The sequence below is a fragment of the Anguilla anguilla genome, chromosome 10, assembly GCF_013347855.1.
Source record: "Anguilla anguilla isolate fAngAng1 chromosome 10, fAngAng1.pri, whole genome shotgun sequence".
NCBI classification, from domain to species: domain Eukaryota; kingdom Metazoa; phylum Chordata; class Actinopteri; order Anguilliformes; family Anguillidae; genus Anguilla; species Anguilla anguilla.
In genome coordinates this window covers 15890370-15915962 of record NC_049210.1, presented here as the reverse complement: position 1 = coordinate 15915962, position 25593 = coordinate 15890370, and the positions used below count along the sequence as shown (strand labels likewise).

The 25593-nt window shown below is 43.0% G+C and overlaps 2 protein-coding genes across 5 annotated transcripts in view; both read right to left on the bottom strand.

The window, feature by feature from the left end:
- specc1la (sperm antigen with calponin homology and coiled-coil domains 1-like a) overlaps positions 1-10373 on the bottom strand; it is a 44055-nt gene extending 33682 nt beyond the window's left edge. For all 4 annotated transcript variants that reach the window (XM_035378859.1, XM_035378860.1, XM_035378862.1 and 1 more), the window contains exon 1: positions 9944-10373. The gene's annotated coding sequence lies outside the window, so the exon portion shown is untranslated. The remainder of the gene's footprint in view (positions 1-9943) is intronic.
- A 2137-nt stretch (positions 10374-12510) lies between these two features.
- Positions 12511-25593, bottom strand: part of si:dkey-91m11.5 (PH_BCR_vertebrate and RhoGAP_Bcr domain-containing protein) — an 89221-nt gene continuing 76138 nt past the window's right edge. Inside the window, exons 17-23 of the mRNA XM_035378964.1 lie at positions 22948-23007; positions 22698-22807; positions 18990-19129; positions 18256-18390; positions 17580-17685; positions 17304-17466; positions 12511-17152 (exon numbers count right to left, since the gene is read on the bottom strand). Of these exons, the coding sequence (XP_035234855.1) occupies positions 17063-17152; positions 17304-17466; positions 17580-17685; positions 18256-18390; positions 18990-19129; positions 22698-22807; positions 22948-23007 (804 nt within the window). The 3' untranslated portion in view covers positions 12511-17062. The remainder of the gene's footprint in view (positions 17153-17303; positions 17467-17579; positions 17686-18255; positions 18391-18989; positions 19130-22697; positions 22808-22947; positions 23008-25593) is intronic.

The window sequence follows — 25593 nt, the reverse complement described above, 5'->3', positions numbered from 1 at the left end:
CAGTCAGCTGAGGAGCATGAGCGCAGCATGCGGTCTCTCTCCATGGCCGCGCACGCAATTTGGGAGCTCGGGAGCTCGCGAATTTCGTGGGAGTGGCGGCTCGTGTTCTCCCATGACGGCTCGCGCTCACCTTAAAAACAGGCGATCGAAATCACAGGCGGACGTTTAAACGGCAGATGTTGTGCGCTATCCGCAACACAGGTACAGCGTGTCTTCGGACATACACGCGAATGGCATTCAGCCCAGGGGGCTGCTCTTCCATTTTTTCCGCATAAAAAGCAGGGGAAGGAACTTTCTCTCTTGGTAATCGTTTTCAGAGTTATGAGATCTTTCCAGAACTTTCTAACGGCTCCCCGCTGTCCTTCGTGACCTCATTGAGAAGGAAGAGGAGGGCTCTTTTCTCTTTTAACAAGGGGGAAACGGAGCTAAGCGGGGCTATTGTCTTTTGTATGCCTCTGACATAGGCCTGGGCTCAGAGCTGAGGCTATGGGGGCTCGGGGTGGGGACACCGGTTCACAGAAATACGCCCCATGTAAACAACCACAAGGGCTGGGGGGGGGGGGGGGGCAAGAGAGGGGCATTCAGATTTAAAACAACTTCTCCAGTCATTATGAAACCAGATCCAGGTAATGACTAAGCCTGCGCAAAGTGCTGAGTCTAACACAAATCATTCAGCGGTTGAGAAATACCAACATGTGGGCTAAATTTCACATGAAAGTCTGTTTGTGTTTAAATGCCATGCTCCAAGGTACATAAAAAATCCTTCTGGCAACACTGCTTAAAGGGGATTTTCAAAAACAATATTTTAAAAACATTGCTTAATCTCTACCTCCCTCACGCACGCACACAAGAAGACATGCGTTCACACACAAGCGCACGCACGCACATGCCTGATCAAAGCCAAATAGCGTGTGTAAAAACTCTATCCCTTCAGGTTGAAGTGCTCTGGGATTCTGGGAGATATCACTCCTTTCCTAGAGCGAGGGATTCAGAACAGCTGCTTGGAGAGGGAGGAAAAAAAAGTGAGGAGAGAGAAGGAACGTATAAAGAAGGGGCCCGATTTGAATCATTAACACTGACACATGGCTGCGTGAAAAAAACCACAGGCCGTCATCGCTGCTGTCAACCTCAAACCTCAGCTGGGGAGCGCCACGGCAAGGGGGGGCGGTGACTGAATTCCCGGAATAAAGAATAATACCATTCAAACCCCAAAATACAGAGGAGTGCTGAAGGAAATGATGATGATGATGATGACTACCATCTCAAAAGGGATATTTATCCTGTAGCAAGATACAAACTAACCCAGAGAGTAGTTGCACTACAATAAAACATGTTAACGTGACATTTAAAAAAGAATAATTGCGGCCACAACGTGAGATAATTCCACGAGAATTCACTTTTCCACGTGCTGGAGGACCACCCAATTAAAGGTCTAAGGTAGTCTAGTCTGTGTGATTCTCTGGACTAGGCAGAATGCTGCTTTTTAAAATGCATAAATGTTCAGACTGTGTAGAGATCATTTAAATGAAAGAGATGAAACAGCTGGGATGGATGACTTGACCCGTTGGTCCTGGTTGTCGAGGTCCGGAAGAGTCGCCCTGGGGCAAGTTCTTCAAATTCTTGGCAGAGGGGGGGTGTCTTTCGTCAACAAGCATTCTACACGCATTAAGAAGAGCTCACTCTTTGCAGGCTAAATATTCGTGAGACATGCGCACAATTTCACAGACCGTGTTCAAGGACCCCGGCTTCGTTCGGAGACGGAAGTATCCCTGACCTTTCCCGGGCCTCGTCCACCCAGGGGTTTACAGACGCTGCACTGCAGAAGGTGACCCTACATGCAGAGGTGTGGCTGTCGATACAAACAGGTTTGCAAACTGACAAGGTTCCTCAGGCTCATAGGATGGAGCTCACCAAAGATAGTTCACTGCCATGTTCGGTCTGCTCAAGAGCTCGTAAACTCAGTCAGAGCTGAAGACTTTTCAGAGACCGTCAACGACACGCACAGCTGCACGCCATCTGTAGAATCTCCGAACTGAAGAACGTCAACCGATACCACTTTTGCTGACAGCCATGTGGTACACAAACACTAGCTGGGGTAAACACGAATGCATGGTGACAGTCGTCCTCAGCACCGGCGAGGTTATCGTCTCTTAGCAACCCCTCTCTCGCCAGCAGACTTAAGGAAGCCCGTGGGATGCCGGAGGGGCGTCGGCTCGGTTCGGCACGCAGGAGGAGGGGTTCATCTCCTCTCCGTGGGAGACAGGAAAGAGCGGCGGGGGGGGGGATTATGGTTTGCAGTTTCCCCGCACCCGATCCCCGCTTGGAGAGCGCAGGGCCGCCTGCCAGGTGCTGACAGGGGTGCTCAACACTTCCCCGGGCAAGGCCCCAAAAATACTCAAATGTGGGTCACAGTGAATTACCAAAAAACACTACGCAGCATCAAAATGACCCCCCTTCTGCCTGTAGGAGAATGGACTGGGTGGATGCACATGGGGCCAAGTAGGACAGAAGTTCCTGTTCCTTCTATTCTTACAGGGTTATATGGCTTCAATATGTCCAAACATTTATCTGATCTCTATTTGCGCCCAAGAGAATTCAAACACTTATCTTGACCTAGCACATCTCTCTGAATGCTGTGCTGTAGGCTGGTTAGGGTTCCTGGTTAAAAGACAAAAACAAACACAAAGAGACGCAGCATTGTACTGCTGTATAAGCGACACTAAAAATCTCAGCGGCGCTTTAAAATACTGGCGATGGGCGAGCGATTGCAGGCCAGGCTCAGGTCTGGCACAGGGGTGGGAAGAGCAGCAGAAGGAAAGGAAATCAACACATTATTCACCAGATTGGCCACTCCTTTGCCCCAGAGGCCTGTGGGACAGGACAGAAGTGTGCCTGCAAGCCAGCTGTCCCTGACCTCATTCACTCAGTCCCCACCTCCTATTGTGCGTGTGTGTGAGCCTGTGCGCATGCTTGTGTGTGTGTGTGTGTGTGTGTGAGCCTGTGCGCATGCTTGTGTGTGTGTGGGTGTGTGTGAGCCTGTGCGCATGCTTGTGTGTGTGTGTGAGCGTGTGTGAGCCTGTGTTCATGCTCGTGTGTGTGTGTGTGTGTGCGCCTGTGCGCATGCTTGTGTGCGTGTGTGAGCCTGTGCACATGCTTGCGTGTGTGTGTGAGTGTGTGTTTGCGTCCATGTCAGCGTATGTTAATACGTATGGCTGTGCATGACAGCATGCAAGCATTTGCGCATGATGTGAATGAATGGATGCATGTGCAGAGCAGTGTAGCAGTATATGAGTGTAAGTGTGACTGTATTCACGCGAGAGCGCATGTGCATGAGCCTGGGTGTGTGTATTAGTGTGCACAGGTCCGAGAGAGTGCTTTAGCCTGGGTACATGTGCACAGTAGACCCAGCCACAGGGGGCCTTTTAGTGTAGCCAGACCCCAGATGAGAAGAAAGACCTCTATTCACACAGACATAAACACATAAGACAGTGTGGGCTGACAGCTCCGACATAAACATAGTTACCAGTCCCTCAGTACCTATGGTAGTACCCCTCTCTCCCTGGAACCTGCGCTCATAGACTGCAGCGCTGGCAGACAGAGACAAAGCAAAGGGCCACTCTGCCCAAGCGCTTGAGCGAGGCGGCCCCGTTTGGATTAGTACCCCGAAAATCAATGCGGGGGATTGTGAGAGCAGGGCCCAGGCTGGCCGGCACAGCGCTCTGCAGTGGGGCTTTATGCTGGTGCAGCGAAGCGGAAACGCAGAAATCAAGGGTCACATATGACTCGGCCCTTCGCCCTCCTCCTCCTCCTCATTAACTAGGCTGATGGCATGGGAGGCACCTCCCTTCCATAACATCAGCTTCCTCAGGCGGCCGCCTCTTTGAGGAATTCTTAAAGCCGCAGTACGCAGATTTCCCAATGGTCGCAATTGTGAATCATTGTCTGATGATGGCCCTGACCGCAGAAAAAGAGACTCACCCCCACCCTCCCTGCTACTGCACACGCCCAGGACTCCACAGCAAGCAGACTGGCATAGCGTTAGCGACGCTAAAAATGTCAGCTCCGAGAGTACAGGTAAAACAACAGAATCTTTTTCATAGTCACAGAGCCTGCCAATAAGGCAATAAAACATTATCCATTTAGTCACAGAGTTTGGTAGCCAATAGGGATGGTTTTGCTAAATTCACTAGCTAATGTAACATACTTAATTGGCTGGCATGCAGAAAGTCCAAGAACATTAGTGTTGAAATTTAGATTCTGTCCAGTAGAAACAATGCGAGCTCCACATCTGTCTTCAGCTCCACCCTCTCCCAAAGCTCTCGTCACCTACTGAACCGTGCTCCGATGTTTATTCTAGTTTTACAGTGAGCTGTATCCAATTTTTTTTTTCTTATTTTTGGCATTGCATAGTGTCGGAGCAGGTCATTGTCCACCAGTGGTGAAACTCTCTCTCAACGCATCTAGCTATGCGTGCTGTTATGAGAATACGCAAGGTCAGTCTCATTGTTGATTGGTTCATGATGCGAACCGGCCTATCTCTTTGATTGTAAACCACTTCCCGTTTTAAACCTCTTTGTTTTGTAAGCAAAATTTCAGACTGAATCCCGGAACGCAGAATTTGAGGGTATAAACACAGTGTACGGTGTTGCATCTTTCACAGCAGCTCTTTCTGTGATTGCCACAAATTAAGCATGACCGTTCCCCTTTATCTTTCTAAAATAAGTTACTCAACTGCAGCTTTATGGGAATGTGTGCATTTCGGCATGCTTCTGTGTGAGGGTGAGGGGGAGAGAGAGACAGAGCGGGACAGAGAGTGTGTGTATTATGCGTTATGTGAAAGCATCTGCGCATATTTAAAGCACACAGGCAGACCTGTGTACTCCGTCCGAACCCCTGCCAGGCCCTGGGGCCCTGGGGCCTCCTCGTAAACAGGGTCCGCCCAGGAGATGCAGCACAGCACTCTGCTCCCTCCAGCACATCACCACTCCCCACACCCCCACACCCCCAAACCCCCCACACCCCCCCAGGAACCGGCAGCGTGCAGCAGGGAGTCAAGGGCACGCCTGTGAAAGTAATCCAGTTACCACCGCTTTCACTTTCACCTCCATTCATCCATTACGCCCATCTTGGACTACTTGGGGGAAGAAAAATAAAATAAAACTACAACAAATGACACAGATTAGGATTTTCTAACCGTTTAGTCAAACTGAATTTGTGATGGTTATCAGTGATGTATACGAAAAAACAAAGGAGCTTACTTCCTTCAGACCCCCGGGCATTCCCCACATTGACTCCAGAACTCATCAAACCACAGCTGCTTGAAATCTGTATCCACCAATGCCAAAACGTTTCCTCTCTGTTGTCTTGCGCACAGCTGTTAGAAAGCTCTGCTTTCCACAATCTTCGCTCGAGAAGCTCTTCCAGCAAACTGATAAATCTGAGCGATAGTGTTCCCTACACCATTATATCAAGGGCTCCATGCGCAGAGAAGCACATTCCCAAAGTTACTGGCAGTCACCATGATGAAGGAGGATTCTGTGTGTTTCTCTGGAGAAGGAAGGACAACAAGCACAGGAACCAAAGCCAAAAAAGAGCGAAGCTACAGTGGAAATTCTGATGTCACCAAGAGGTGCAGAGTGTATCAGTATGTGGGGTCAGAAGTCAAAGGTGAAGAAAGGTTATTGGAAGGACAGCCAGTCTCTCCAAAGACCTGGGCTGAGCCCGAGGCAGAATTTTGCCTCTGACAGGGACACCAGAAGACTACTCCTAAGTACAGGCTCCTGTACTCTTCTGTAGGCTACATAGATGATCTGCCACTGCAAGTAACTGAACTGCTTTCATTTAACAAAAGACGTATCAAAATGAAATATAAATGAAATGAAAAACGAACATTTAAAAGCCGTGACAAGAATTAATGTCTTTATAAAATCATCACATGGCTGAAGAATTTGGATAATCTTACAGGAGAGCGTTATATAGGCTAATAAAGAGAGACAGGCAAGCAGAGAGTGAGAGAGAGAATACAGCAAGAAAAAGATTCACAAACGTAATGCTTTTTTAATCAAACGATAACAATTGGAACCAAGAAATACTTAATAGCAGTGAAAATTCAAATATAGTTATGTCCCAAATTGCACACAATCTGGCATTTTTAAATCTGAGTGCACTTCCCATGCCTATGACTAAGATATCAAAACAAAACAAAAGCTAAAAGCACCAAGAATAAAGTACAGCCATGGGTGTTCTTCAGTTCATCAAACCAACTTATTTTTAAAACCTGAACCTCTGCACAGAAAGACTGACAGTGTCCCCCTGATCCATGCTTACCCTGCTCCAAAAGGCAAGTTCAGCAGCCAGGTGGCTTAGAACATGGAAAACCAACACATCATGGGTTTGAATCCCATGTGGTACTCTAACAACTTTGGCACTAAACCATTTCTGCAAATATATCCACACGTGTAAATAAAAACAAGCCATCTAAATCACCCTAAGTGCATGTGCAAAGCAAATAAGGAAATACGGGTAGCCGAATTTTAATATAAATACGCCAATTTCAATGACAAGCATTGCTCAGTTCAAAGTGAAGGATGAAGCATCCAACAAACACATTAGAAAAGAAACTTCCTCCATTTCAAATTCACTTTACTCCCGACCCCCTTGCCCCCTGTGTCTTAATCCCAGGCAAGCTCTAACGGTAGCCAATGATGCATGACGATGGCATCCTCACGCCCAGGCACCTCCCATTTTTGCTCCTTGCCAGAAAAAAAGCTCTGGGGGAGCGGGATGGGGTGTGGGACAGGGCATGGGGGGGGGGGGGGGGAGCGTGGGACAGGGCATGGGGAGGGGCGTGGGGCGGGGCACAGGATGTGGCACAGAGATGCCCGTTGCACAACCTGCAGTCACAGACTTGGAATGTCTCAAAAAACCAGTCACTCCCCAGACAGGGCTTCCTCACTTTACACACCCCTGGAAATGCTACACTGGCGTTTTCTTCAAAACCACCCCCTGCCACTTTACCCCAGCCAGTGCCCCCTTCGGAAAGCAAGCGCACTGCTCCAAACTCTAGGAATGTGTTTTTTTTGGAGGAGTTACTATAAAACGGCAAAAGGCAAGTTTCCAAAAGAGCTCCAGAGATTTTTTTTTCTTCTCAGGGCTCAGGGTCGCAGAAGTAGGCTGTAATTCCTGTTGCATAAGCCTCGTTCCCCGGACAGGTCTGGGGAAGAGGCCAGTTATGAAATATTGCCTCAGATGAAAGACTCATTCTCTTAATGTGGAAAAAAAATCAGGAAAAACAAGCAAGGCTTCTATGCAAAAGAGAATCATCCAACTACAGAGTGGAAACTTGACGGTTGTTTGACAGAAATAGATAGTCTGTACATATACATAGGGAGGACAGTGTAGCAATACTTAAAAAACAGTTTTTATTAGTGTTATTTATCCACTTGTCATGTACTCTTATTGAGAATGGCTTACAAGGCCAGCATAGCAAGACATAACATATGCAATAAGAGCTGCAATAGCAAGCAAGTTCCAAACTAAATCTGCCACTAAAGCTATACAACGAGACAAGAATATACGTTTATTTTTCAAAATGATTCACAGAAATCCTTTCATAATAAGAGGAAAATAAGAGGAACAAGAGGGGATTCAGATGGATTTTATGCATCAGGGTATGAAGTAATACATGTCCTGGATCTGGGTAGCCTGGGCAGGTGGATTTTGTCAGTGGAAGAACATAAGAATATGGAGACAATTCTGAGAGGTCCTTGCCTACGCACTCCTTGCATGAGGAACAGCATTTTCATAGCTCCTCTACAGCCCAGCTGGCGAGAATGAAAAACCCACCAGCAAAAAGCAAAAGGCTTCCAGGTTTCAAGTTCCAACCGCGGTGGAACGCAAAAAAAATTTGCGCAATACCTTCCATACTGAGGCGTCAAACATAACAGCGTTTACAGGATCTCTGAAGGTCCTGGCTGAGATATGTCCTTGCGTTTTCTAGGTTGCTCGTTTTGAGACAGAAAACAAACACAGCAGTCAGGTAACAAACAAATGAATAAATAACAGCGCAAATGTGCCTCAAACAAATGACATGTATTTTTGACCAAGAAAAATTGAATTATCTCCAAAACTAAGACTTTCTTGCAAGGATTTGAACTATGGTATGCCGGCCAAAATAATGTTGCAAATGATAGTGCCTGGACTGATGACAGACTTGACTGCAGTTTCCAAACACGCTACCAGCCTACAGGAGAGACAGGGCTATTTTTACACAGAGGTACAAAGAATGTAGTCCTGGGCTCAGCATTACATCATTGTCATACCTTGGAGAATTACACATGCTGCTGGCAAGGCCACACAATGTGGGAAACTGATGCGTTTGACATTCTACTGACTTGCCCGATTCCAGGGGTCCCTGAATTTTATGTTTGGTAGCCAGGCCTCCAAAACGCTGACAAAATGACTAACTGCATAGAGTTGGATAGAGTCTGCAGCTATATTTTATAACATGCATAGGTTCAGCTACATATAGACTGACAGCCTGAGTAAATGTAGGTCTTTACAAGGCCTAAGTTACAAACACACAAAAAAGTTATAATGCATGCGCTTTGTTATAAACGTTATGAGTACATATAGACCCAAGTGATTTATGTCCAGATTGACCTAGCCTCTTAAAAGATCCAACGCACCTACTATAAATATTGCGCTGTACTGAAAGAAAAAAGATGTTCATTGTTACACCATAAATGTATACGTGTTGCCAATTCTGAGTATCTTAAAATACTGTAACAAACGCTATGTCCATGATGAGAAGACGAAAGTTGTTACAAGCCTGCAAGCTAGGTGTAACGTTTGTTGATATTGGACAACTGTTATTTTCGTGTTTCACACGTTGGCTAATCATCAGACTAATAATAATATTCAAATTGAATTCACTAATTCTCACAATCCGTGTATTTACACAGGGCTCTCTGGCGCCAGGACCCTCACTCACATCATCATGATTTTACTACCATTAAGATATGGCCTATAGATTAGCTCGCAAGAGCCATGTACTATTCATACAATCTTTTATTTGTCCCACTGGAACCGTTTTCATGAAGCTAGCAAGCTAATTACGTGCCAGTAGGCTCGTCCAAGCAGACATATGTTCGCGCACAGTCAAAAGAAACTAGAGCTAGCTGATGTACGCAAGTTAGCTAGACTAGTGAAGCTAGGGCTGATAGGTCCAACACCAACCAATTTATTACCAAATCAAACAACAGCAGCAGCTCTTTAAACCAGGCTATTTGATGTTGTACACAATGGATGTTCCTAGAGCGGCCAATTGTTAATTAGCTAGCTAGACTACCTCGCTCCCCAGCAGAGATCCACAATGCTAACAGGCTAGTAGCACCGGTTATCTACGGCAGGTAGCTAGATATAGCACGTTGGCGAACACCCCAGTAAACTAGAGGAAATATGTTTGGGAATAACCGAAAACAGACAAATTATGTCACCCAGTGCTAATCCAAAATCGTTAAACCAGAAAGCAATGGCAAAAAAAGTCTGAAATGAGCTGCCAGCTATAACATGCAGCTAACATGGAGTACTACGTGAAGTAGTATTACTATTGCAACAGTAAGTAAACGGTAGTATCAACCCACATTTGGGTCTTTTAAATAGTCCGTAATTTCGCTAAATTAATATAATTAATAATTATTATTTTCCCCAACACAAGTTTTTTGATAGCAATAGACAGACGATGCTCCGAACACAGTCTGAAGCTAAACACAGAGACGCCCAACTTCCTCTGAATTCCCATTTCCAAGCAAGGAACATTAGCCCTAGAGGTACATTATTGGTTCAGCTGGCAAGGAGAAAATCAGGTCCGACATCAACTCCTTCAAATGTTTGCTGTCTTATTAGCTAGCATACTAGATTAAAAAACATTAATTTGCCTTACCTATGTCGCTTCCCTTTGGCCTGTAAAGACTGATCCCTGGTTGTCGCGTTCACAGATCCCCCTTCTTACCAAAGCACACAGAGTTATTAGTGAGATACGGCATCGAATCTCCGGTTTCTGGGTTTCTCCCTTTAGTTGTCACAGAACTGGACGCAGCGAGCGTATCTTCACAGCGCTAGACCACGATCCCGACGTAGACATAGATATAGCTAGCTACGATCAGCAAAAGGGAAACCACAGCGCATCAACGTTTGAATTTATGAACGGTTTGCAAGTTCAGCTGTCATGTTGGAGACGGTGTATCCATAAAATCCAGAGTACAAACTGATTTGTTTATTTGGTGTAACTACACCCAGTTAGGCAGTCATATCGGACATATACGTTTAAACGCACACAAGCTTTAACGACGTTTTCACATCTAGTTTATCTATCCCTATGCTATTCACTCCGCCCACTTATTTGGATGGATCGCTTGGAACTCTGGGATGCAAACTGACTGAATTCCTTGAACTCTTTGGGTCTGTAGGGTAACACCAGACTTAATCTTGGCGTTGTTTTACTAAAACAAATATTGAATTGCTATTATGAACTTGTGGTCACGGTGGTTAATACCTATTATGAACTTGTGGTCACGGTGGTTAATAATGCAGTCCGAATGAGCTTATGAAATTTCAGCCACATGTTTTATCTAACAACGACTTTGCCAAAGGGAAATAGGAAGCCTATCAGTGATGGCCTATTTTTATACGGTCTATAGTAATGGCACATATCTGACACATTCCAAGGAGGACACGAAATACTGCATTGCTTCATCAATCTTTAGAAATTCATCATTTTAACTTTATAACAACCTATACTTGTATTGACAATAGGTTGAAAATTAATATGGCCAACAGCACAAAGTTATGCAATGTCCAGCTTTGCACACTTAGGCCTGTGGTTGTGTTAGTTTTATCCATGTTTCAATGAAAAAAGATACAGGGCACTTTATGTCTGTCTTAATTTGGAATCAGGAGCTACTCTTTTGACCAGACTAATCTTTTTTTGCTCCATTCTGAAAATACCTGTAGTAATATCTTGTAAGAGTTCCTGTAACTTTAAGTGGATGTTAATACTGATAGATAATCAATTTTCAAATCAATTTTTAAATGTGAAAAAGGGAAGTAAGGCCCAGATTACCTCAGATTTTGTACTAATGTAAAGCACAACATTAAATGGCATTGTGGGAATCAAGGCCAAATCATTTTTCATTTAAATGTTTAGGTATGAGACATGTGTATTTTAAAATGTTCATGTTGAAAGAAAACAGAAATTTTAAAATCCGAATGAATTACACCTCACACATCCTAAGGATTAAACATTTTGACGAGATGTTTGAGAGTTGACATACCCTAGAAAGCACTGGGTGCCCCTTTTACTGTATGATTCAGCATCAATTAAAAGAAGGGAAACCAAGGTAAGTCCCAAGTGAATCTGTATGAATTTAAATAAAGTATTAACACTGGTTAGATGGTTACATCTTAAATATTCATAGTAGTGGAGAAGTAAGGTTATGTTTTTTATGAAAGGCGTCCACCTTTTGCCGTCTCCATCTTTCTCCAATACAAGCAACAAAAGAACCAGTAGAGGTAATGCTGCAGACATTGCTATTGAGTGCAATCATCACTGACTTTTCTCCCTCTCCTTCAGCTGAAAATGGTGGCCAAAAACCTTCTAGCCATCAACTCAATATAACAGGGAGCCAGAGCTGAACCACTTCACTACTGAACTGAACTACGTTGGAGGAACTAATTGACAAGATGGGATGTGTCTGAATGATAATGTTGCTAGACAACGTCTAGTACTTGCTAATTAACCCGGTGTTGGTTGTACCAGTTATATTTAGTCTAGCCTTATGGATGGCTAGCCATATTTCCATGTTTGCTTGTTTTGTCCAGGCTTTTTTTTTTAAGCTCACTTCCTGGTTTCGTTGAGAGACATTGCTCACTAGCACCAGTATTGTTGGCTCTAGTAGGTCTTTTAGCGAAAAATGCACGCATTACCTTTTTAGGTAACACAAGATCTAGTGAATTGGCATTAACTATTGTAGTTGTTAACATGAATTAATGATGTACAAACACATTAATTAAGCATGAATTCTAGTTAGGAGTTAACAAATACATTAACTAATGTATTAGTTACATGATTATTTATACATTATCAAAACACAGGATAAACTTATAGTTAACCATTAACAAATACATTAACTGTTTTTTTAATCCCAATATGAACTGGTATTAAGTAATGTAGTTGCTAACATGAATTAATGATGTATAAATACACTAAGAAAGCTGTACAGATTAACTTCAGTAGTTCATAGTTAACTACATTATTTAATGCCAATTCACCTTATTTTAAAGTGTTATCCATTTTTATTATGAAGTTTTTGCATTTGCTTTAAATTAAGAATTTTGTCAGGATCCAGAATTTGTCTTATCCAGCACTCTGTCAGGTAATATGCCAACAAAGGACGTTCTGAATGTTGCATGTTGCTCTGCTGGTAGGAGAGGGGATTGAAAACAAGGCTACATAGATACAGGAGTTTTTATTTAAATCTTTGTGTACAAACAGAGGCTACAAATGCCTTTCAAACATTTTTTCCTTCTGAATACAGTATCCCTTTTTACAGCTACATGATCAGAACACAAATGTTGAACAAAATTTTTAAATGAAAAAAAAAAATCAGAATCCAGTCTTAACTCTGTGGTTGGCAAATTTTAATCTGATAATAAAGTCGGCCCTTAAAATGAACAAAATCTCTGAATTAACATTAACCATTTACAAAACCTCATAACGGGACCCTGGGCCACTGACTGTAACAGAGTATCTAAAACAGATCTGCAACTCTGCATTGTGCAGACAATCAATCTGATCTGATTTTGCCTACACATTTTTAAATTAATATTGTTATTACTAATTATATACTTAATTCTTGTATATATACTAAATCCTTGTGAATTAGTACTTCAATAAATAACCCCATGACAATGTCCTTCTTTCTGGAATGGTGGGTCACAATTGCATTTTCACAACACTGAAAGCCAGCGTTCTCTCAGGACTTCATTCTTGAAAAGACGTTTCTGTGATCACAGTGGACTATTGGAATGACACAAATAAATAGAAAACAAAAAAAAGAACAAGGGAAGCTGGTGTTATGCACAATGTCAGTGGTGCACAACAAACCTTTAGGAGGTCCAGACATTAGTGAGTGAGTAAGTCCCGCCACAGTTCCAGGGAATCAGTCTACTAAAAGAGGATACAGGGAATCTGGGACCTCTGCCACAACTGTACAGCACTCAAGCATTGGTGGCTGCAATCCAGAAATAAAATGGAAATACTTAAACATCTTGGTGGAGTGTTATGCTTAAATACGCTCAATTAAATATGATTTTAAAAGATATTAAAGAAATTAATCATAAAGGAAATGCCTCCTTTTGGATCATGACCATCCTATCTGGATTCTATTTGTGAATTTATCATGTTGTACAGGAAATACAAAGGTTTTACAAATGACAAAACATAAAAATCTCAAAATGAAATTGATTGGAACTGTATTGGTCCATAATATTCTAGAGTATCCATGGAAACACATTTTCATTTCTGTTTACAGTGATCATAGACTTACCCTCACTAATTTCTCTTCCTAACTGCAGAGGTCAATGGGTGTGTGATTTTGCAATAAGCGTAACACTGTTGCACTGGTTAAAAGAGAACAGATAAATAAAATAAAATTTAAAAAAACAATTCTGAACATTGTTCAAGTGAGTGACTTCCAAAAAGAAAGAGTTATAATATACGTAGATGCTCTCCATTGAGTCCTTACACTTGGGAGGAAAAGAATAAACAAACTGTTTGAGAAGTATTGTTGAGAATAATCAGGTTTAACAAATCAGATGACTTTTCTTCAAAGAATGTAGGTCTTCAAAGGAGGTTACAAGACAGATTCCAAAACATGGGCATAACCTGACCCTGCCTCCATAAAGTAAAATGCTTTTTCATTGTTGCACAAAACACATAAACTTCAACCTTTTGCTCTGTAACTCTTGAGTGTCAAACTACAGTCTCAACAGTTCTGGGCATAGTGGAGGAAGGACAGAGCAGGGAAACTACAGAACCAGGCCAAGATCAGCTGAGCAACATCAGCAATCATCTGTCAGGGTAAGGATCAATCTTGTAAGTGCAACTTCCTACCAGTCTCCACAGAAACTGAATTAACACAGGCAACAGGACAATCTCTGTGTTTGCCAGTTTTTCCCCCGTTCAGCAAATACTAAGCAACGTTGCTTAGTTTTAACTTACCACCCCAAAATAACCTGCTTTGGGTAGGAATACATAACCAGAGCTTCCATGGGTTATGTTTTAATAATACAAATGGAAAAGTCTGCGCAGAAAGAAATATATATAAAAAAAACTTTTAAATCAACATGCCTGCATGTTAATAAAGACTAAAGTTAACATATGAACAGAACCATCCTCTCGTTTTTTTTCCTAACAAAATAAAAGACAACACATTTTCCTGTTTAAAGGTCCCAAAGATACAACCCACACGTTCAAACTTGACTGCATTGATCTGAATGTGAAACCATAAATGATATTGGCACGGCTGGGTATTGTATCTGAGCTTTCGCAAATCATCTGGGAGAGACACTGGTGAGAAGGCAATAAAAGAGAGAAAGTAATACATTTTTTAAAATCAAATGAAATGAGATAAAACCACTCTTACTGATAATGTGCTGATTGTGGGGTGGGGATGAAAGTAATGGTTAATACTGCATGCACTCAGTAGAGTGTACAAGAGTGTATATCCACTGTGCTTCTGCCTTCTGCTGTTGAAATTCTACTGTGTCACATTGACAACAGAAAACACCATCGCAAGCTCTCTGGAATAAGGAATCTCATAGGAAGTAACCCCCAAAAATCCATCATATAAGCACAGCGCAGCGCCCTGACCACAAACTCAATGCCGGGGTGCATGGTGTACGGGGTACTCACAAACAGGGACAGGCTATCCTGGCTATCAGGTTACAGCTACAGTTACCAAAGGCTTTTACACATTTTGCACCGCTACACCAGAGTTCAGGGTGTACTGAGATATGTCCACCAATGTGACAGATTCCAGAGGTACACAAGTTCCAAGGATCCATATTATTATTCATAATTATACCGTGATACCGTGAAACCACTGGAGTAGAATTCCAATGAAAAGCTTGACTGAAATGAGAATGTGCCATTTTGTGCCATTTAAATAATTTGAATCGGGGATGAAGTCCCCCCTTGTTGCATTTAATGTGGAAACGATTTCAAAGACAGAGAATTCCTGAATTCCTGGCATGGTCAGCAGAAAGAAATTAAGTACAGTTTGTTTTGGCAGTGTAACGTAACGGTTAAGGAACCAGGCTCGAAATTCCAAGGTTGTACGTTTGATTCCCAGGTGGGGCACTGCCATTTTACCCTTGAGCAAAGTACTTAACTTGAATTACTTCAGGAAATATCCAGCTGTTTAAATTGATTTTATGTTAAAAAAAAATTTTTTTAAAAGGATGTAAGCTCCGTAAATTTCTCTGGATAAGAGCGTCTGCTGAATGTCTAAACTGTAAATGACAACTTTCAACAGGACAGGCCAAGTACATCTTGGTGTACACCGCAGCATGCCTTGGCCTCTAAGATACATATAACCTTATGACCTACAGTATGTGGACAAAATGGCCGAAACAGAAAATGCAGATAGCCCATATGTTCAGAAATATTGCTCTCTGGATATTAGTTCTTATGCAGATTAAAGCAAAGCCAATTAGCACACATACTCATTACCATAAACTGAAAAAAGCTGTCAAACACCAAAGATAATCTATATTTATTACTTACCACCTCCCAGGCAAAGTAAATATAAATTGTGCTCAAGGCTATGAAGAAACAGTCTTAAGAATTCGTGACAGTGTAGGCCCCGCCCAATAACACAATGATATTCTCTCTCTCAATGCCATTCCTCAAGGTGTGCCTTGTTTGTGTTGCTCCTGCTGGTGCAATTCCAGATATGATGTACACAATTTATTATGCGCAATTGTGGTCAAATTCCTGTGACAGATTACAAACTCCGGCATGGCGCTAATATTTTCCAGCTCTCCTCTTTTTTTCCCCTTCGATATTGGCTAGCATCAAGCTTTCCGAAACATCTGTCAATGAAAATCTGCGTCTTCATCAGCATTTTATTTCTGCCCTTTTAAAATCCTTGTCCAAATCCTCAAGTGATAAACATTTGTACTCTGCTTGAGATTGGTTCCCACACTAAAGCTGCATAAGCTTCGAAAGTGGCACTAATAAGTCTCCTTCACAAAACCAAAGACTTCCTGTGTGACCTGATTGTCTTAAAATGAACTTGTTCCGGGCAACCTGGACCTCTATGTTTTAAGTAACCTTTAAGTAACCAGCAATTAAGACAACATTAATTAGAAGCAGTAGCAAGCACTATGTTCTACTTCCCTCACCCACTATTCCAAGCTTGTCTATTATCAGCCTTCTGAAAGAAAACTGGACAACTGTGACTTAAAAAGTCCTAACAGAATGGACGCATGGTGCGTGACATTGTGCCCTAGCTTCTGAAACTGTAGTGCTGCAGACACCAAGGAGGAGTCTGCCTCACCATATAGGGTAAGGAAAGAAGACAGTAAAACATGAAAAAAACTAGGATGCTTGTGTCCTGTTGCTTGACTACCGTTGTAAAACCAAAAGTTTTCCAAGTGCACAGACTGAACAAAGACACAAACAGAATGCAAGGCCAAAGACTTCTGAAGAGCACTGAAGAGAGTCTGTGTCATAAAAGACACAAACAGCTTAGATTTTTGCGAAGAAAATAAAATAATAGTACTAGGAATGTGATTCCAAGAAGTCTCCTCTTCCTGGCTTCAGAACATTACTGACGCCCTCTAGTGACCACACTGTGCACACGCTAGTCCGTTGTCGGCTCCAGCAGGGTTCCAGTCTATTCGCTGCTGATCACAGCCACCGGTGTGGTCCACAGAAATCTTTCACTCTAGTTCCCTCCTCTCTTCAGTGTTGCTGGTGGAAGGGCCTAAGTTCCCTCTACACTTCTGTGGAGAACAGGATACTCTGCCGTTTGCTGTCTGGTGTGGGGATAGTCTCCAGTTGAAGGAAATACAGCAAGACCTGGACCTGCACAGACAGACAGAGAGAGGGACAAACAGAAAGCAAGATGGAAATATCAAGTCATGTACTAGTGATGATGGGGAATGCAAACATCACTACTGCCAGTATACGTAAATATTAATCACTATACGTGATATTATTATTTTTCGAAGATTACCTGTGACATGACCTCTAGCGACCAGCTGTCACTCATGGTGATGGGCTGCGTAGGATTGGCTGGGATTTTGCTGTCTTTCTCAGAGGGGCGGAGCAGCGTGGGGCCAAAAACCGTGGCCAGGTTGTGAAGGGACATCTTGTTGACGCTCTCGTTCTCAGCCACCCTGGGAAGAGCCACACAGAACGGGGTGTCACGTGACATCAGAGTCAAAGGATGTCAGTATGTAAAAGCGTGTGTGTGTGTGTGTGTGTGGGGGGGGGGGGGGGGGGGTTATACCTCTTCAGGTGGTCCAGCAGGAAGAGGAAAGTGACCAGGTTGGGTTCTGGTAGCGAGAGCAGAAGGTTGAGCATACAGCTCTCCTTTGCCACACTGTCTGACAGGGCTGGATGGGAGAAGAGAGAAAAAATGAGAATGATTCAGAATGAGGCAACTGCACTGTGTTATACATGGAAACAGTGATGAATATGCTATATGAGCAACCATTTAACCTTCTGAATAAGAGTCTTTTATAGCTAAGTTTTAAATAAAAATGACAGTAAATTTCCAGGGCACTTTCTGTTAATCTTGGCAGTGCACCCTCAAAACACAGCTTACAATAAGTTGGGAAATAAATGTGATTCTACAGTTGGGCGTAAAGAAGTTACTCTCAGGCCATACTCGTGACCATTGAGATACATACATTAAGCATTGATAATTAACATAAAATACACACAATAAGAGTAGAACATCACTGGCGCTTACTGTAAGTATGCAGTGTAGTTGCTAATAAACTGCAGGTTCAAACAGTGTTGCGATTGAGCAAGACGCTTAACCTGAATTACTTCAGTAAATATCCAGCTGTATGAATGGATGCTATGTGCGCTAATGTGAGCTGTGTTGGTAAGTCAATATATAAGGTTATCTGCGGAGCAAAAAAAGAAAAAGCATTTAAAATCAACATCCGGCGACTGACCGATGCCCCCGGCGAAGCTGGGGTACAGCTCGTCGGTGAAGAGGGGCTCCGGAAGCTCCCGGAAGTACAGCTTTAGGGTCCCAGCGATAGCGTTCACATCCATCTCACTCATCATCACCGACACGTCCTTGTTGTCTGCAAAGCAGAGGGCGGGGCTCAGTGACACACGCAGGAGCAGCAACCGCGACGTCTGAGACGGGCATGGAAAGCCCCCTTACGCTATCCCATAAACACCTCTGCAGAAATATGTAGGAGTTATTCACAACAACTATCCAGCTCCTCGCTCGGTTGTTTTAGGGGGGTATTTTTTAGTCTCGCGTTTTGTCATTTGAAGAATACAGGCTTTCTTTTGAGCTCAGTCAGCACACACATGCCGTTTCTGTACACAGAGTCCAGATATCACGCACACGTTGCACCTTAAAGGGGTTAGCATGGGGAGAAAACAGTTAATGGTGCCAATAAACCGGCTTCACACGCCAAATCAGAAAATGATGCACTGGCAAATCCGACAGAACAAAGTACCACCCAAGCCTGTAGTTCACCTACAGAGAGACAGACATTACTAAAACAGAGGAAACAAAAGGTTTTTTAAACCTGTATGCAAAGCCAAAGAGGAGCTTGAGGAGATAAAATCTCCAGCTTTTAACTCTGCCTGCTTGGCAGTGGGCAGCCTAACACAGGGGCTGATTATTAAACTCGGGTGTCAGGAGAAGGAGACGGAAAGCGATACTCACTGGCGTCAAACGCCGCTTTCAAGGCCTGGATGTCTGTGGCCACTCCCGACACACGATAGATGCCCACCTCCTCCATGCCACGGCGCTCAACCTCCTCCACACACTGCCTCACAATGTAGGGCACCTTGGAGCGTTCCCGTCTGAGGAAACACACACGCACACACACACAAACTTTAGAATACAAACTTCAGCTTTCAACGCAAAACAAAAAAACTAAATTTAGACATAGACTTGTGGGGCGATACACAAAGGATGGCACAATGCCAGCTGACCCTGGAAGAGTTGATTGGTTATATCAAAACAGTGGCTTGGTAGCATATTCTTAATGCTCTGGAATGAAGAAGAAACAATAACAAAACTTTTTCCATTGCCTCCTTCAGAGCATGTTACCATTTCATGTGCTAAACACTGACTGAAGGTAAATTGACCAGAGGCAATTGCAGCCAATACATCTTTACTTCTAATGGCTACAATCTTTGATCTTCTCCCATTGCTTGGATGAGTTGGTTAGGCTGAGTCTATAGCGTAGCATGCTTACAAAAGTGCAGGGAGCTGGTCGATGAAACCAGCTGAGAACAGAATTCCAGCACCCTGGGGGGTAAACCCCCGCCCCATGTCCCCGTTCCTATTCGCTTACACAGAGAACAGTAAAGCCGCCATTATGGCTCATTCCCATCAGTCTGCTCTAATTACAGCCTTGCTGAGAAACGGAAAGCCCCACCGCTGAATCTGTTTACACCCCAGCCTGTGTGATCTCTGCCTCCCGTCTGCTGTATCTCTCATTAAACAACACCCAGGATCTCTCTGTGGAATGTTACCTTTTTTGAAATAATATACACTTCCAATAAGCTTGAAATTAAGTACAGCAATGCATAATGATGGGATGTGTTTGAAGAAGAGGCCCAGGAGAAATGCTGGACATTGGACATACTCTACTAATTGCATAATGTTTAAGGTGATGGTCCCTAATGCTGATTCATCAAACATTTATGAATGAACAAACTTTGCGGGACCTTTGTATTTAATTTATTGATCTAGGCCATTGGTGACATAGAATGTCACTACAGTCCTTCTGTGAACAGCATGTTGATCCATCATGTACAAAAAGATGGCTAAAAACTAGAGGGGAAAAAAAAACAGATAAACTGAAGCAGACCAGCTTCAGAGGGAACGGGGAGGGAAGCACGAGGAGTGCATTTTGTTGCCGTTATTAGTGCTATATTGTCACTGCCCCCTTGATTGGCCCTGCTCCTAAACCAATTAAGCTCCCATTTGCCAGGATCTTCATTAGTGTCAATCACCAGAGCGCAGTCGAGCCGCCGGCCGGCCAGACTCCCTGTCAGCGCGGGCTTACGGGGATCAGTCTTTCACTGCACTGCCTGGCAAAATTCAACGGAGAGGAAAATTAGAGTGCATTAAGGAAATGCCAGCTAGCCACCCGCTTGTTTGTTTTTTTTTTTGTTTTTTTTTCTTCTCATGAGAAAAAATACCCACAATACCCTTCTGTAGACATAGGGAAAATCCTTGAGGCTGAGGTTAGGGGTTGTCTAAGATCTCTGGGAGCTCGGGAGAGCTGTGTCTGGAATGCACAGCGCCGGGATATGATTTATCACTTTAGCAGCCAGCTACATCCAGGATGATTTACACAGCTTGAAATTTACACGAGTCATCGGCGGGTCATGAGAGGGGTTGAAGCAGGTCTTGCTATACGCGTGGAAACACGCATCGTGATTATAAACGGCTCAGTATCACTATACGAACATATGTCAGCCTACATTTCAATAATGGATGGGTCACAGAAAATGTATTCACTTATTAAGCGTGAACGGGGTTACTACGCTGCCCGAAGGCACGACAGCTGGAACTGAAGCCTGCATATGCCTGCTATGCGGACAATTCTCCAACCACTATGGAACTGTTTCGGTGTTTGCGGATACGTTCGTGCAGTGGGATAACCTCTGTGCACGGGACAGAGGAATTCTGCAGGGGTAACGGTGTGAGAGAGGCTCAGAGCACTGCGCAAGGACACGAGGTTCCAAACATCACCAGCAGGGGGCCGTCTGAACTCACCTCCCCCCATCGCAGTATCGCATCATCTGCAGTTAGGACCTGGGCTCACTACCCTTCAGCCATGGCGGGCATACTTATAACGGTCAGCGCGCCCAGCTGATGATGTTTGCTTTTGGAGAAAGCAGTGCATAGACATTCTGCTGTAGCTTTCAGTGCTGCCAGTGAAAGACACAGATGCTGTGGTGCACCTGAGCTCATTGTAAAAAATAAAAAAGGACAAACTCACAACTACGCCCCCCTCCCTTAATGTGTGTGTTCTCTTGCTGAGGAATGGAAACATCCCATGACGTAGGCAGCCTTTTGAATTTAATATTTTAGTGTTGCAAAGACAAATTTATTTTTTATAAATTTGCTGACGTATTTCCATGTGTCTAAATACTAAAAGAAACCACCAGCACTAAAACTGAAATATTTGTGTTAAGGTCAAAGACCCAGATCTACACATTAAAGCCAGAAGAGATTTATATATTTGAAAAAAACGATTTTTATATTTTTAGATATATAATGTAAATATCTTGTATATTGTGATCTTATATTGTACCTTATATTAATCTTATATTATAGTGAACATTCGGAAAAACTGAAAAACAGTTCAATATATTATTCAATATACATGTATAAACTTAAGAGGACACAAATCTATGATACGTCACCTTTAATTCTCAAAAATGCGTGTGTTATGACTACCGAAATTATGATGAAATTTATGCAAAATAATTATAGCTTATAAACTTTAGTCAGTTTTGGATAGCTCAAGACGAACTGTTCAGAGGTTTTCTTTTCATAAAGCCAATGAAGTGTATGATAACTGCTGATAGGCATAATTCCCACATGACCTTCCCACCCCAAAGCCACCAGTGTGTTTCAGATTTCTGTGATACGAAAAATAGACCCAAACCCTTCCTACATGATTGATGCTATGAAGCCCCCACCCCCTGAGATTTGCACACTTTGTTTCTGTGGTGACTGGATACACTTAAAAGTGCAGAACGGCTTATTTTTAGGGGCAGAGTTTAAATTATAGTGAGCCATACAGCAGGTTTTCATGCAGTAAGGTTTTCACTACGGCAAAACCAACATCGTATTTTCTTACTGTGTCAGGAATTTAATGGTACTGTAGCAGTCGTTAAGACTACAACAGCGGAGTCTTTCTTACGAGGTGTAGCTGCAGTTCCTGGGTCCTCCATTAATAACATCCCTTTCCTGTTTTCCTTTCTGCTCACAGACTAAATTAAAGACTGAGACAGGTCTTTGGTGCTAAAAAAGGATTTTTCTTCTTTAAAAAAAAAAATAAAATCAGTATGTTTTTCCCAGCTGTGTTTTAAGTTATTTTACGACCCATCATCAGGGCCAAGTACCCTGTGCCCTTGTGAAAATAAAGCCCCAAAAAGACCTTTCTGTGCCTGAGATTTATTCTTTTTTTTTTGCCCTTTGCTTTGCATGTTGTTTTTGGATCAGGGAAAAGAGATTTAAGGTAAACTATTCCTTTCAGATCAAAGCCTTTAAAAAGCAGAACCTTTTGATGGTCTGACAGGAATATCAATGGAACATGTACAGTAGTTATTTTTGCAAGTCTATGCTAAGACAGAAAAATGAATTGGCTTTCATATGGGCAAATGTATTGGCTGTCTGACTTACTTGGTCACTACGCCAATTTTCACCCCAAACACGCCAGTCTGTTTCCGTGACGGCATTCTCTTCAAGCTGAATTCCCTGCTAGTGAACTTCATGGAGAGTTTCACTTCGATCTGGATAGAGGACAAAAAAACGAACACTGTTATATTACATCTGACATTAATCTTTAACAATGTCAGAAAGTCGGCGGTTTGTGACTCTTAAATGAGCATGCAGTGCCCCACAAACCCGCTCTCTGGCTGTCAGTACTCACCCCATTCATGGAAATGACAGTCCTCTGCCAGTCTTTACCCTGTAGCGTCTGTGGATCCAGCTAAACAGAAGCAGATGAATCCTGTTTAGTCTCAAATGTCTTGTGACGCAGCCCAAACCCCCAACGTACATACACACGGAAAACACTCAGTGGACAAGAAAAGGAAAGCACCACTGCCAGTATAGGAAACTGAGATCCAGTTATGGGCTGATTCTCTCCCCTCTGACAAATCATCAGGCATGGGAATGCATCCTTGGAGTTCATGGTATTTGCTCAACCTGATTTACCGAATGAAAGAGAACCGTGAAGTTACAGTAAAAAAACATGCATTTCCTTTCTGGCCTCCACACGTCCAGGGGCAGAAACCAAGGACTTTCTGGTCTGTCTTTGTGCTTCAAGAAACACATCAAAATCAACAAATGACTAAACGGTAAGGTAAACCAAATATCACTTTCTGAACATGTACTGCTAGTGTGTGCTCTCCATTTTCTCCTTTCGTCCTCGTTCAACAGAGAGCCAAAATGGCCCTAGTTTATGTACCCTGGGGAAAAGGAGACAGCAGTTATCTCAGCCCTACAGTAGAATGAATATTGATTTTTCGATGAAATTTGATGGGGATGAAATCCAACACCATTCTACAGCCTTGCCACAAAACACCAGCCCATACTACAAATGCCTTCTCTTACCTACCACTCCTAAAAAAGGAACCGTGACACAAAATATGGCCATCCAATGCTAACAACAGAAGATTTTCAGCAACAACAGATGTCATTCTGTGGCGTATACAAACCAGAAACACACAAACCGGTCTCACATAAACACAGACATAACAAAGAATAAATCTGAAGCCGTGCATTCGGACGCCACTGATGTGCCACTATACTACATCCAACATCTAAAAATACATTTATTCATATTATACCATATGTGGTAACATTCAGTCAAATTTTAAACTTTTTACTATTGTTATGAAACAGAATGTAATAAAAGGTCATATTTAGAAATATGAAATTTCAGGCGAACCACAGCAATGAAAAAATGAAGTCCAGTTCTACAGTGAAAATGACAGACAAATGCTTATAAGCCAGTGTCTCAATTAACTTCAATCTCATACATTAAAACAAAACAATGTTTCCCTTTTCTGGGAGAAAGGCTGCAGAACAAACTGAATTAAGGTACATAAATTTCCATTCTACATTTAGTATAGGTTCACTGAGGATTCATTTTATAGCAGGAATACATTGTATGTTAAATATTAACATGAATAAAGAGACATCAACTTGCCGTGCATTATAGTATAATGGCATGACCATAACTGGTTTAGCAGTCAGATTTTGCATTCACATTGCACTGACAAAGCTCCACTTTATCCAAAGGGATTAGGAAAGACTGGCTAGGCTCAGCAGAACTCCCTCAGCAGGAGGAGTCGGGCGGAGGGAGGAGAAAGCCGCCAGTGAAAGTAGCGCAGACTCCGCGCCTGTCGCTGGAGAGGTGACAGTGGGCTCTGAACCACTGATCCTCCCGGCTCAGTTAACTGGGGTAAGATAAATGCGGGCCGTTCCCGAACCTCTTCCGCTGGTTTCCAGCTGGCACGAAAATCGATCTTTTTCATTTCCAAGAAGCAACAGGAGCAATCAGCGCAGAGATTGTTAATATTTAACCAAGCAGGCTCTCTCACTTCCCCAGACATGCGAACCGAGCCCAGTGCCAACACAACACTAAAAAGGAGGGAGAAGGCTGCTCAGGGAAGTGAAAACAAGACCAGGTCAAAACCTAATATACGGCTGGACCGAACTGGCCGACCAATGGTGTAACTTCATCAGTCAGTCACTCAGTCACAGACACTCTCATTTCCAAAAGGCTCACATTAAGACCGGGGGCTGGGTTTCCTCTGTAGGCACCAGTAACTACACATTGCTTATTTTCAAGGAGACATTTTAGTCAAAACCGAAATCCACTCATCACCCATCGAGAATATACTCTCACAGGGATGTCTCCCTGTCCACCATTTATGAAGCAGTAAACAGAGATTCAAACAAACTCAATTCCACAGAGTAAATCTCTCCACTGTCTGCTAGAGCTGTTTGTATCTTTGTTCCTCTGTCCTTACATAAACCACATATGGTCACGGAGAGTCATCTCTTCTCACGGATTCTAATTCAACCAAGCTAATGCTGGGCTGTCAGCGTTCATCTGCAGAACTGCTGTCAGAGTTGTGACATCACCGCCCACCCCCCTCCCCCGCTCATAAGCAATGTGTTTGGGTCAGCGCGCCAGCTGCTGATCCCTTCAAATACAAATAAGAAGCCTGATTGGAAACAACATTAGTGCTTCACAAAGAAATTAAGCCCTTTTTCTCTCCAAAAAACACCACAACCCACATAATTAATCAAGCAGTGAATCAGTCATTTCCAATAGCAACCAACAACATTCCTTAACAAATGAATTAACAAATTAAAATGTTAGAATTCCTGAACATGGGCAAATACAAGATAGCTCTTTATGTACTCACTCAGTAAAAAGGACTAAAATAGAATTCAAAAGGGCAATACCAATGGCAGTATAAAAGATAGCATTATCTGGGTTCTAGCTCTTGGTCCTGGTATAGCTCTTGGAGAGGGCAGGCTAGGAGTTGCCAGGTCATTA